The 12,711-nt window shown below is 47.1% G+C and overlaps 1 protein-coding gene across 1 annotated transcript in view; it reads left to right on the top strand.

The window, feature by feature from the left end:
* Positions 1-284: 284 nt before the first annotated feature.
* Positions 285-12,711, top strand: part of LOC126233427 (uncharacterized) — a 511,079-nt gene continuing 498,652 nt past the window's right edge. Inside the window, exon 1 of the mRNA XM_049942864.1 lies at positions 285-405. Within this exon, the coding sequence (XP_049798821.1) occupies positions 297-405 (109 nt within the window). The 5' untranslated portion in view covers positions 285-296. The remainder of the gene's footprint in view (positions 406-12,711) is intronic.

Raw genomic sequence — 12,711 nt, 5'->3', positions numbered from 1 at the left:
CCTTGAGGCTGTGGTTGACCTTTTCACATGAATCACCTGAGTCAAATGACAGCTTCGCCAATGCTCTGCTTTTATATCTCGTGTACGCGATATTACCGCCATCTGTATATGTGCTCATCGCGATCCCACGTCTTGCGTCACCTCTGTGTAAATAAACGTAACTTGAGATAGTGATTTAAATCGTGAGTATGTCTCCCATATGATTCGCTGAGAAAGTGTACTGTAATTGGTGGCAGCAGGAGGTGACAGGTAGCTAACCAGATGCGTGCGTGTTGTTGCAGCGCGTGCTGTGCGTGATGTGCGCCGCCGTGCTGACGACCGCGGCTCACGTGACCAGCCAGGGCTCCGAGGACCGCCTGTGGGAGGAGATGGGCAGCCTGCGAGTCCTCATGAGCGCCGTCGCAGGTGAGTGTGAGTACATCACAAGGCGCCCGCCTCTTCCTCACTCCGCCTACCTGGCAACGCCAAGACACAAACGCAATGCAGCCGGGGAATGGGAGGAATGTCACTTCACGGACTGGCTGTATCGAGCCACACGTCTGTTCACACGTGATCTGCTGTCACCATCGCTTGTAGCACCCGCAAAATGTAGCATGTTTGAGGAGCTGCGCGGCAACCAGCACCGCCGTAGGCGGGCTCCGATAGACGGGTCACGCTCGTACCGGCCCATTGAGCGGAGGGTGTAGCAGGTAGTGTACCGGCTTTGTCCGAGAATAGTATTGGGAGCAGCCATCGAAAGAAGTCCGAATAGCGCTTAGGAGAGATGTGACAGTAGCGTAAGGTAATTAAATGAATAAAGTCGAATTAAATGAGGCGATTACCAGGGAATTCTGATAGGATATGAAACACTAAAAGTAGTAGATACATCTACATCTACATCGATACTCTGCAGATCACATTTAAGTGCCTGGCAGAGGGTTCATCGACCCACCTTCACAATTCTCTATTATTCCAATCTCGTATAGCTCGCGGAAGGAATGAACACCTATATCTTTCCGTACGAGCTCTGATTTCCCTTATTTTATCGTGGTGATCGTTCCGCCCTATGTAGGTCGGTGTCAACAAAATATTTTCGCATTCGGGGGAGAAAGCTGGTGATTGGAATTTCGTAAGAAGATTCCGTCGTAACGAAAAACGCCTTTCATTTAATGATTTCCAGCCCAAATCCTGTATCATTTCTGTGACACTCTCTCCCATATTTCGCGATAATACAAAACGTGCTGCCTTTCTTTGAATTTTTTCGTAGTACTCCATCAGTCCTATCTGGTAAGGATCCCACACCTCGCAGCAGTATTCTAAAAGAGGACGGACAAGCGTAGTGTAGGCAGTCTCCTTACTAGATCTGCTACATTTTCTAAGTGTGCTGTCAATTAACGCACACTTCGGTCAGCCTTCCCCACAACATTTTCTGCATGTTCTTTCCAATTTAAGTTGTTCGTAATTGTAATACCTAGGTATTTAGTTGAATTTACGGCTTTTAGATTAGATTGATTTATCGTGTAACCGAAGTTTAACGAATTCCTTTTGGTACTCGTGTGAATGACCTCACACTTTTCGTTATTTAGGGTCAACTGCCACTTTTCGCACCATTCAGACATCTTTTCTAAATCGTTTTGCAGTTTGATTTGATCTTCTAATTACTTTATTAGTCGCTAAACGACAGCGTCATCTGCAAACAACCGAAGACGGCTGCTCAGATTGTCTCCCAAATCGTTTATATAGATAAGGAACAGCAAAGGGCCAATAACACTACCTTGAGGAACGCCTGAAATCACTTCCGTTTTACTCGATGACTTTCCGTCAGTCACTACGAACTGTGACCTCTCTGACAGGAAATAACTGAGACGATATTCCATAAGCACGCAATTTTACTACGAGCCGCTTGTGTGGTACAGTGTCAAAAGACTTCCGGAAATCCAGGAATACAGAATCGATCTGAAATCCCTTGTCAATAGTACTCAGCACTTCATAATAAGCTTGCGTTTGGTCAGCAAAATGGCCGAAGCGGAGAGGACGTCAAGTAGAGACTGTCAGTAACAAGAAAAGAATGTTTGAAAAATAATTTGTTTAAGTGTTAGCAAGTCTTTTCTTTAAAAAGTATTTGTCTGAGTGTAGTGTTGGACGGAAGCGAACAGAAGCTTTTAAAACGTGATGATGTAGAAAAATTGTGAAGACTAGATGGGTAGATCGAATAATTAACGACGAGGTGTACTGAATGGAATTGGGGAGAAAAGACATCTATGGCACAAGTTGACTAAAATAAGAGATCGGTACACTGGCCACATCCAAGGTATCAAGAAGTATCCAGTTTGGTAATGGAGTGAATTACGGACGGTGAAAAATGTTCAGGGAGGTCTAGGCATGGAGGTGTAAAATTTGCTAATGACTGCGGTAAACGCTGTGCGTATGTTTTATATAGCTTGCGTGGGACTTGAATACCGTTTAAGGTTGCCGTCTGTTACCTCAAATGTCTCTTCCTGATGAGTTATTGTCTTGCTACTTCGTTCTGGTGGTTCATGTACTCCGTGACACCATCGTGCTCCAAACGTCCAACTCTTCTGGACTTTATTCTGTATTGCAGGAAATGCTAAACGAAATATCACAGCTTCTACTCCGAGATACAATATGAGTTTGAATGAACCCTCGTTTTAATCTTCTATATTTTAAAGTTCATTACTTCTCATTAACATATATTACAACAGCTCAAATAGGCTACATCACAGATAACAGATATCAGAAGTTATAACATATCTGACTTTAAGGTGGTACAGACAGCCAGTGGTCTATTAACGGTTAATTGATTTCTCTTGATGATGAAGTTGGAATTGTCGGCAGGCTCCGTATTCCCGCCAGCCCACGACATCTTCAGCTGGGGACATCACGGTGTAAACACTGATGCCCTGCCGGTAGATGCCGCGCTTTCACCGCCGACGTCCCTCGACCCTCCCGTAGCGACTGTGCCAAAATAAAGCTGTGCGGATAGTCTCTGATTTTGCCTTACGTATTCTTTCTAGTTATTTCCTCTATCGGAATCATCTTTTTTCTGGGACGATTCTTCATAGTGGGCAGGGAAACACTACTGCATGAATACAGCGCGCGGGATGAAATGAATATAGGTTGCAGTAGTTACTCAGAGATGAAGAGGCTTCCACGTGATAGACTATCATGTAGAGCTGCATCAATACAGTGTTCGGAATAAAGGCCACAACACCGGTTTTTTACTAGACCGTAACTTGTAGCAGGTATGTGAACACTATACTGAACTCGCTCTGGGGAGAAGACGCTTCAAATCCCCTTCCGGTCTATTATGTTTCCCTTGATTTTCTTAAATGGCCTAAACGTAACCACCTGGATGGTTTCCCCGAAAGGTCACGTCCTATTCCTTTCTCCATCCTTCCCCAATCCGAAATGTTGCTCCGTTTATGGCGACCTCGTGATCGACGGGCCGTTGAACCCTAATCTCCTTTCCTTAACGATATATTGCAACCTTTTTTCAAAGAACTAACGATTGTCAAAAAGGCTTCCGGCTGTTTCACATAAAACGGTGCAAGAGCACACAGCATCATTGAGTCGGTGTCGACACAATGAGCTAAGCGCCGAGCGTTGATCGCAGTCTACCTACATGGATATTGGTTCTTGCACAACGTCGGAGACAGCGTTTGCATTAAGTGTGAAACATACAGTACTAAACGGCGAATATGAACGTATAAAAGTTTGAAATTCGTTGCGATATTAAGGGTCTAGATATTTTTTATATTTTAATTTTTTCGCTATAATCATATTTATCATTAGAGAAACGCGGATCTGGATTCTTCCCCATTCTTGTCCGAACAGGACAACGCTCTATCGTTAGAGAATTTGATATCGACGAGACACTAGTGAATAATGGTCAAGCTGTGACAAGGCTGTACTTGCTAACTGTTCCTCCAATCCCTGTCACTGAACCAATGAGTTTAAAAGATTCATTCCATCTTTACTCAGTTTTGCTCTTAAAGGGGATCTAAATCTTTTCGTTTATGCACGTGGTAGTTACAACTAAAGGTTCGCTACTGGAGCCAATGTAGACAGATAACTGTTTGCCGAATGGGTTCCCAGCTTTACAGGAATGATGTTCAGACTGTGCGTTGTGTTAAGGTGCGTTTACACGAGTACGCCTTGTGCCTTGTAAAGCAGAGGCACGCGTGTGGAGTAGATGCATGCCTCTTCCTCACCACGTGCATGGGAGTGATTCCGTCCACGCTCGACTTCTTTATTTGCCGCGCGGAGTAGCCGCGCAGGTTGAGGCGCCTTGCCACGGTTCGCTTCGCGCGGCTCCCCCCCCCCCTCCTCCCCCCCCCTCTCCCCTCCGGCGGGAGTCCTCACTCCGGCTTGGGTGTGGGTGTGTGTTGTCATTAGCGTAAACTAGATTAAGTAGTGTGTAAGTCTAGGGACCGATGACCTCAACAGTTTGGTCCCATAGGAACTTACCGCCAATTCAATCATTCTTTACTCCCGTGTGGGGTAAGCTACAGTCGCACAGCGACTAGCCGCAAGGCTCAGAATTGTAGTAAACACACCTTAAGTGTCAGGGCCTACCTGGCTAGCCGCGCGGTCTAACGCGCTGCTTCCCGAGCGGGAAGGCGTGCCGGTCCGTTGCACCAATCCGTCTGGCGGATTAGTGTAGAGGTCCAGTGTGCTGGCCAGCCTGTGGGTGGTTTTTAAGACGGTTTTCTATCTACCTCGGCGAATGCGGGCTGGTTCACTACGAGGTGCATTCAAGTTCTAAGGCCTCCGATTTTTTTTCTAATTAATCACTCACCCGAAATCGATGAAACTGGCGTTACTTCTCGACGTAATCACCCTGCAGACGTACACATTTTTCACAACGCTGACGCCATGATTCCATGGCAGCGGCGAAGGCTTCTTTAGGAGTCTGTTTTGACCAATGGAAAATCGCTGAGGCAATAGCAGCACAGCTGATGAATGTGCGGCCACGGAGAGTGTCTTTCATTGTTGGAAAAAGCCAAAAGTCATTAGGAGCCAGGTCAGGTGAGTAGGGAGCATGAGGAATCACTTCAAAGTTGTTATCACGAAGAAACTGTTGCGTAACATTAGCTCGATGTGCGGGTGCGTTGTCTTGGTGAAATAGCACACGCGCAGCGCTTCCCAGACGTTTTTGTTGCAGTGCAGGAAGGAATTTGTTCTTCAAAACATTTTCGTAGGATGCACCTGTTACCGTAGTGCCCTTTGGAACGCAATGGGTAAGGATTACGCCCTCGCTGTCCCAGAACATGGACACCATCATTTTTTCAGCACTGACGGTTACCCGAAATTTTTTTGGTGGCGGTGAATCTGTGTGCTTCCATTGAGCAGACTGGCGCTTTGTTTCTGGATTGAAAAATGGCATCCACGTCTCATCCATTGTCACAACCGACGAAAAGAAAGTCCCACTCATGCTGTCGTTGCACGTCAACATTGCTTGGCAACATGCCACACTGGCAGCCATGTGGTCGTCCGTCAGCATTCGTGGCACCCACCTGGATGACACTTTTCGCATTTTCAGGTCGTCATTCGGGATTGTGTGCACAGAACCCAGAGAAATGCCAACTCTGGAGGCGATCTGTTCAACAGTCATTCGGCGATCCCCCAAAACAATTCTCTCCACTTTCTCGATCATGTCGTCAGACCGTCTTGTGCGAGCCCGAGGTTGTTTCGCTTTGTTGTCACACGATGTTCTGCCTTCATTAAACTGTCGCACCCACGAACGCACTTTCGACACATCCATAACTCCATCACCACATGTCTCCTTCAACTTTCGATGAATTTCAATTGGTTTCACACCACGCAGATTCAGAAAACGAATGATTGCACGCTTTTCAAGTAAGGGAAACGTCGCCATTTTAAGTATTTAAAACAGTTCTCATTCTCCCGCTGGCGGTAAAATTCCATCTGCCGTACGGTGCTGCCATCTCTGGGACGTATTGACAATGAATGCGGCCTCATTTTGAAACAATGAGCATGTTTCTATCTCTTTCCAGTCCGGAGAAAAAAAACGGAGGCCTTAGAACTTGAATGCACCTCGTATGTCGGCGATTGCTGTGCAAACACCGTTTCCACGTACACGTACACCATAATTATTCTACCACGCAAGCATTTGGATCTACACTCGTTTGGTATGAAACGTTCATAGGGCGTCCACTGGGGGTCGAACCACACAATTACCCTGGGTTTGGTGTGGGGCGGCGGTGAGGTGGGTGGACTGCTGTAGCCTGTTGTGGGGTTGTGAACCACTGAGAGCTACGGCGGGACGATGCCTCTCCGTCGTTTCTAGGTCCCCAGTTTAATAAATACATGCATGTCATGACTTGTCGTTACGCGCCAGTACAGATTCGACGTCAAAGGAGGAACTCGGACCCTCAAGGACCAATGGAGGAATCACCGTGAGTGGGACACAATACTGTGTTCTACTTCGCCCACATGTGACCCCTGCTCTACGGGGCAGAGATGCTTTCAACTATTTTGATGCACGATGGAGCTACGTCTTAAATTGGAGAAAACCCAGTCAGTGGCTGATCTTTCGAATCTGCGTGGACACCAAGAGTGCCAGATTTATGGCTGTTCGGATTACCTGAAAGACAGGGCTTACCAACGGGACGCCAACACACTTCGAAGGTTGAAGAGGAGTATAGTGATGGAGATAGGCAAAGTCCCACCTCGGTTCCAGGCTGTCGTGGATGCAAATCGTCATCGCACTAAGCAACGTTTGTAGCCTGGAGCATAAACATGGGGAAATTAAAAAATGTGTTTCCTTCAACGGTTTATTCGTTATTTCTCTTCCATGCCTCTTTACAAGTGTTTCCAAAAAATTTCATCGTCCTCCAACAACTCATTTTTCATGTAGAACCTCACGAATAGCGAAAGTTTAATAGTTACACTGGACATAATTTTGTGCGACAAGGAATCATATCTCATCAACAGAAGGGGGGGGGGTGGATTTGGGGGAGATCATTGGTCTCATCGGATTAGGGAAGGATGGGGAAGGAAGTCGGCCGCACCCTTTCAAAGGAACCATCCCAGCATTTGCCTGAAGCGACTTAGGGAAATCACGGAAAATCTAAGGATGGCCGGAAGCGAAACTGAACCGTCGTCCTCCCGAATGGAAGTCCAATGTACTAACCATTGCGCCACCTCGCTCGGTTCTCATCAACAGAAGTCGGCGACCTCTACAGCGGCATAAGCGGCACCCTTCCCTGGAGCACCTCATAGCCTTTAAGCAGCTCTGTGCCCACGTTTGCCAGCTTATCAAAAGAGGGAAGCAGGAGTGTTGGAAGAGATACGTCGAAACAATTGGTAACCTTCCCAAGTCTGGACGAAGATCAGACGTCTTTATGAGTACCACACTTAAACAAGTGTCCCTGGAACTAACGTCAATGGTGTTTTGTCTACCGACACAATCGCGATTGCTGAACACTTTGCTAAGCACTATGCTCGAGCCTCTGCGTCGCAGAACTACGCCCCCCCCCCCCCCCCCAGCCTTTTGCACCGTCAAACGGCGGATGGAAAGGAAAGTCCTCTTGTTCGCTACACGCCACAGTGAACACTATAACGTCACATTTACAGAGTGGGAGCTCCTCAGTGCCCTTGCACAGAGCCCCGTTACAGCTCCTGGGCCAGATCGGATCCATAGTCAGATGATTAAACATTTCTCGTCTGACTACAAGCGACATCTTCTCGTCATCTTCAACCGGATCTGGTGTGACGGCTTCTTTCTATCGGAATGGCGGGACAGCACCACCATTCTAGTGCTTAAACCCGGTAAAAACCCGCCTGATGTGGATAGCCATCAGCCTCACCAACGTTCTATGTAAGGTGCTGGAACGTGTGGTTTGTCGTTGGTTGGGTTGGGTCCTGGAGTAACGTGGCCTACTGGCTGCATGTCAGCGCGGCTTCCTCCAGGGTCGCTCTACCACTGATAATCTTGTGTCCCTAGAGTCTGCCATCCGAACAGCCTTTTCCAGACACCAACACTTGGTTTCCGTCTTTTTTTATTTACGAAAAGCGTATGACACGACCTGGCGATCTTGCCACATTATACAAGTGGGGTCTCCGAGGCCTGCTCCCGAGTTTATCCAAATTTTCCGTCACTTCGTACTTTTCGCGTGCAAATTGGTGACCCCCATTGTTCGCCCCATATCCAGAAGAATGCGGTCCCACAGGGCTCTATATTGAGTGCATCTCTATTTTTAGTGGTCATTAAAGGTCTAGCAGCAGATGTAGGGCCGTTCGTCTATATGCAAATGACTTCTGCATTTTGTATTGCTCCACCAGTACTTGTGTTGCTGATCGGCGCCTACAGAGAGCCATTCACAAGGCGCAGTCATGGGCTCTAGCCCACTGTTTCCAGTTTTCGACCGCAAAGTCGTACCGTTCATCTGGAACCAGAACTTTACCTTGATGACGATCCACTCACTGTAGTGGAGACATATAGATTATTAGGACTGGTTTTCGACGCCCGAATGACTTGGCTTCCTCACCTTCGTCATCTTAAGGGAAGTGCTGGCAGTATCTCAGTGTCCTCCGCTGCCTGAGCAACACCAACTGGGGTGCAGATCGCCCTATGCTGCTGCAGCTCTACAGAGCCCTTCTCAATCCCGCCTTGACTATGGGAGTCTGGTTTATGGTTTGGCGGCACTCTCAGCGTTGCGTTTAGTCGACCCGGTGCACCACTGCGGCGTTCGCCTAGTGACTGGAGCTTTTAGGACGAGTCCGGTGACCAGTGTCTTGGTTGAGACCGGAGTCCCTCCATTGCAGGTTAGGCGCGCGCAGTTGCTCTCCAGTTACGTTGCACACGTTCGTAGTTCTCTTGCGCATACAAATTACCGTCTCCTTTTCCCGCCCACGGCGCTTTATCCCCAGCGTCGGCGGGCCAGGTCAGGGCTTACATTTGCAGTTCGTGTGCGATCCCCTCTCTCCGAACTGGAGTCCTTGCCTTTACCACCTACACTTCAGGTTCATTCAGGAACACCTCCATGGTGTACATCTAGGCCGCCGCTTCGCCTGGACCTTTCACATGGCCCTAAGCGCTCAGTTAACCCTGCGACTCTCCGCTGTCACTTCCTCTCGATTCTCGACTTGTACCGGGACCATGAAGTGGTTTACACCGATGACTCGATGGCTGATGTCATGGAGTACATATAGAACAGCAATCCTTGCCAGATGGCTGCAGTGTTTTTACTGCAGAGCTGGCGGCCATATCTCGTGCTCTTGAGTACATCCGCGAATGCCCAGGCGAGTCATTTCTCCTGTGTACTGACTCCTTGAGCAGCCTACAAGCTATCGACCAGTGCTACCCTCGTCATCCTTTGGTAGCGACCATCCAGGAGTCCATCTATGCCCTGGAACGGTCCAGTCGTTCAGTGGTGTTTGCCTGGAACCCAGGTCACGTCGGAATCCCAGGCAACGAACTTGCCGACCGGCTGGCCAAACAGGCTGCGCGGAAACTGCTTAAGGAGATCGGCTTCTCTGAAACTGACCTGCGACCAGTATTACGCCGCAAGGTTTTGCGACTTTGGGAGACGGAATGACATAATCTCAGTACGCACAACAAGCTGTGTGCCATTAAGGAGAAACTACGAATGTGTGGAAGACCTCCGTGCGCGCCTCTCGCAGGGACTCTGTGGGTCTGTGACGGCTCCGCATTGGCCATACGTAGCTGACGCATGGTTACCTCCTCCGTCGCGAGGTCTCACCTCGGTTTCGCCGTGGCTCACGAATGACGGTCGTCAATCACTTACTGGAAAGCCACTTTTAGCCGTTCTGCGGCGGACTTTTAACCTTTCCAGCACCCTGCCTTCGCTGTTGGGCGACAACGCCTGAACAGCAGCTTTAGTTTTACTTTTTATTCGTGAGGGTGAGTTTTATCATTTGCTCAAGTTTCAGCACATGTCCTTTGTCCCCGTGTGTGTTCCATCCTAGTGCTTTTAGGGTAGGGATTTTAATGTGATGCAGAGTGGCTGGCTTTTCCTTTTTTTTCCTCATGGTCACATAGTCATGGTAATCTGCTTTCTTGTTTTAACCTCTTCTACGTGTTTCTTGCGTCTTCGTGGTTTTCTTGTCTCCTTTTGTCTATTTGTGTTTGTTGCTCTTCAGTCGTTGTTGCGGTTTTTCCTTTCATTCTGTTTTGTGTTGTCTCATTGTCTTATTCTCACCCTTGTGCCATTGTTTCCTTCGGAACAAGGGACCGATGACCTCGTAGTTTGGTCCCTTTCTCCCACTTTTAAACGAAGCAACCGTAGAGAATTATCAGTTTCCTTAGGAGTGGTGGCAAAAAATGGTCAAATCTGTCTTGAAGCCCATCATTCACTTCCATAGTAGTCTTCGCAGAAAGCAGAATGAAACAAAGTAGTCTATTATAGCTCAATGTCACGTAAAGAGTTAGATAGCTGGTTGTATGTGCCGTAGATAATTTGAACAATGCTTTTATCGAAATGGTGTAGAACGAGTCAGTTCACACGATGTGTCTAGATGATTAGCGTCAACATTAATGAACACATCTTTTGGTCCTAATCATGGAAATTCTTTTAATTATAAATTCGTCTATCGAATAGAAAAAGCTGTCCAGTAGAAATGATTATGGATAAGATTTAGAGTTGCTTTGCTACCTGTCAGGCATTTTAAGCTATTTGGCGTACGATCAAAAATTGTTGTTGCTGTAAATTAAACTCAATGAATGTCTGGGTTATAAAATTGTGTCTCTAAAACTTTGATTTCTAGAAAATATACCATTTTCAAAATTAACTATTCTATTGAAAAGTACTAGATATTAATTAAAAGGTCTTCAGTATGTTCATAATACTTCACTGATCGCTCTTGTTCTGAACAGATGCACCATTTAGGCAATAAGAACTTCTGCATGTCTCAACAACACAGGCGTTTGTCAGCTTAGATTCGATCCATCTACTTGGGCAAACGTTCCTCTCACTAAAGACTGAGTCGAATTGCAGTCATTGGATTGGAAATAATTGGGGATTCGATGGCAAATTGATCATCGAGTTCACAGCATGTGCAGGATTTGCTATGATGATCAAGAAATTTGAAGAGTGGAAGGAATTTTATCACCTGGTAGAGGAACCTGTGGCAGAGGGATGGAAAGACTGCAAAGGAATCTGTTTCGCACTACAGCATATAAATTATTTGGTGTAAAAGCTTTATGAGACATGGCTGTCATATTATACACATATAATAAGACTCTCGTCTTGACTACAAGTATTTATTTATTTATTTGTTTATTTTCATCCTTAAGCGTTGCGGGTTTACGCCATTTTCAAAGGGATAAAATCTTGTTGATGCGAAGTATAGCGTCCACGTTAATCCTATTAAATATAAGTACAAATTCAAAAGTTTCGTCGTAATGCTGAAACACACAAGGATGAAGGAAATAAAATAAGTGGTTGTGGTTAAGGTGAGAGTTTTAGTATAAGTGTCATGTTATACCATAGTGATAGGAGGAATGAGGAGGAGTAATTGAAATGGTTCAAATGGCTCAAGCTCTATGGGACTTAACATGTAAGGTCATCAGTCTCCTAGACATACAACTACTGAAACCTAAATAACCTAAGGACATCACACACATCCATGCCCGAGCCAGGATTCGAGCCTGCGACCGTAGAAGCAGCGCGGTTCCGGACTGAAGCGCCTAGAACCGCTCGGTCACAGCGGCCGGCGAGGAGTAATTGTTGGTGGTGGAATTCGATCACCGGACAGTAAATTGCTTTCCTAACCTAAAAAATGGTGGATATTGTCTAAAACTTGGAAATTTTGACGAATTCGTCGAGAATATTTGTGTGTGAAACTTCGAGGTAGTATGATCTTGTACGTACGTATCGCAGGTCATTCTTGTATGACCTGGGTGAAAATCCAGATTGTTGTGTAATTTATGTTACTGTTACCTTTGCTCGCTGTGTCTGCGATGTTACGGATGGATTCAGATTCAGATAGGTAGATGTTAAAAATAAATCACGAATTTGATTGCCTAACGCTGTTACGTATCAGGTGTCGTATCGGGAACTCAGTGACGCTTAGGCAAACCGATCAGAGCGAGTCGAATTAACATAAGTCAAAGCTCCGACAGGTTGCGCTCTCTTCCAGCACTACTTGTTTCTTTCCTTACAGAAAAAACTCTAGACGCTATGATTGTGGGTACGATAATGCGAGTATAGCGCTCGGCTGTCAGAAGTTGACCCGTCCGGCCCGTGCGCACGGTAATTGAAACGCCTACCGAAATGTCAGTTAGCGATTTCGCGACGCGCGTGAGCGAACAAGGGGCCCGTGTGTGGCGTATCGGCCGCGCCGGCGAGGACGGCCCGGCCAGCGGCTCGGTAGCGGCCGCCGTCCCGGCGCGCCGATAGTAATCGCAAGCGGCCGCCCGCCGCGAACGCTCCATCCATCATGCCAGATACACGCGCGCCATCGCTCCGTAGCTCAACGTGTGACCAACTTCAATCGTTGTCGAAATCTGTCAACGTCGCGCTGGGTCAACGATCGCGCTATTTGATGCAACAGACGGGCCTTGCACGGATATGACATTCCGACCATCTACGGCTGCCTCGCAGAGTTCTGCTCCCATTTGGCAAACTGACAAATTACTTCTCCTCTGTTGAAAGCTTGCCGACGTTGCGATGGACCTCGTGCTCCAAAAAAACACGAAGTGAAAAATCGCGCTCCTTTCTGGAT

Source organism: Schistocerca nitens, chromosome 1 (assembly GCF_023898315.1).
Source record: "Schistocerca nitens isolate TAMUIC-IGC-003100 chromosome 1, iqSchNite1.1, whole genome shotgun sequence".
NCBI lineage: Eukaryota > Metazoa > Arthropoda > Insecta > Orthoptera > Acrididae > Schistocerca > Schistocerca nitens.
The sequence above is the reverse complement of the archived record's forward strand: the minus strand, read 5'-3'. Positions and strand labels throughout refer to the sequence as shown.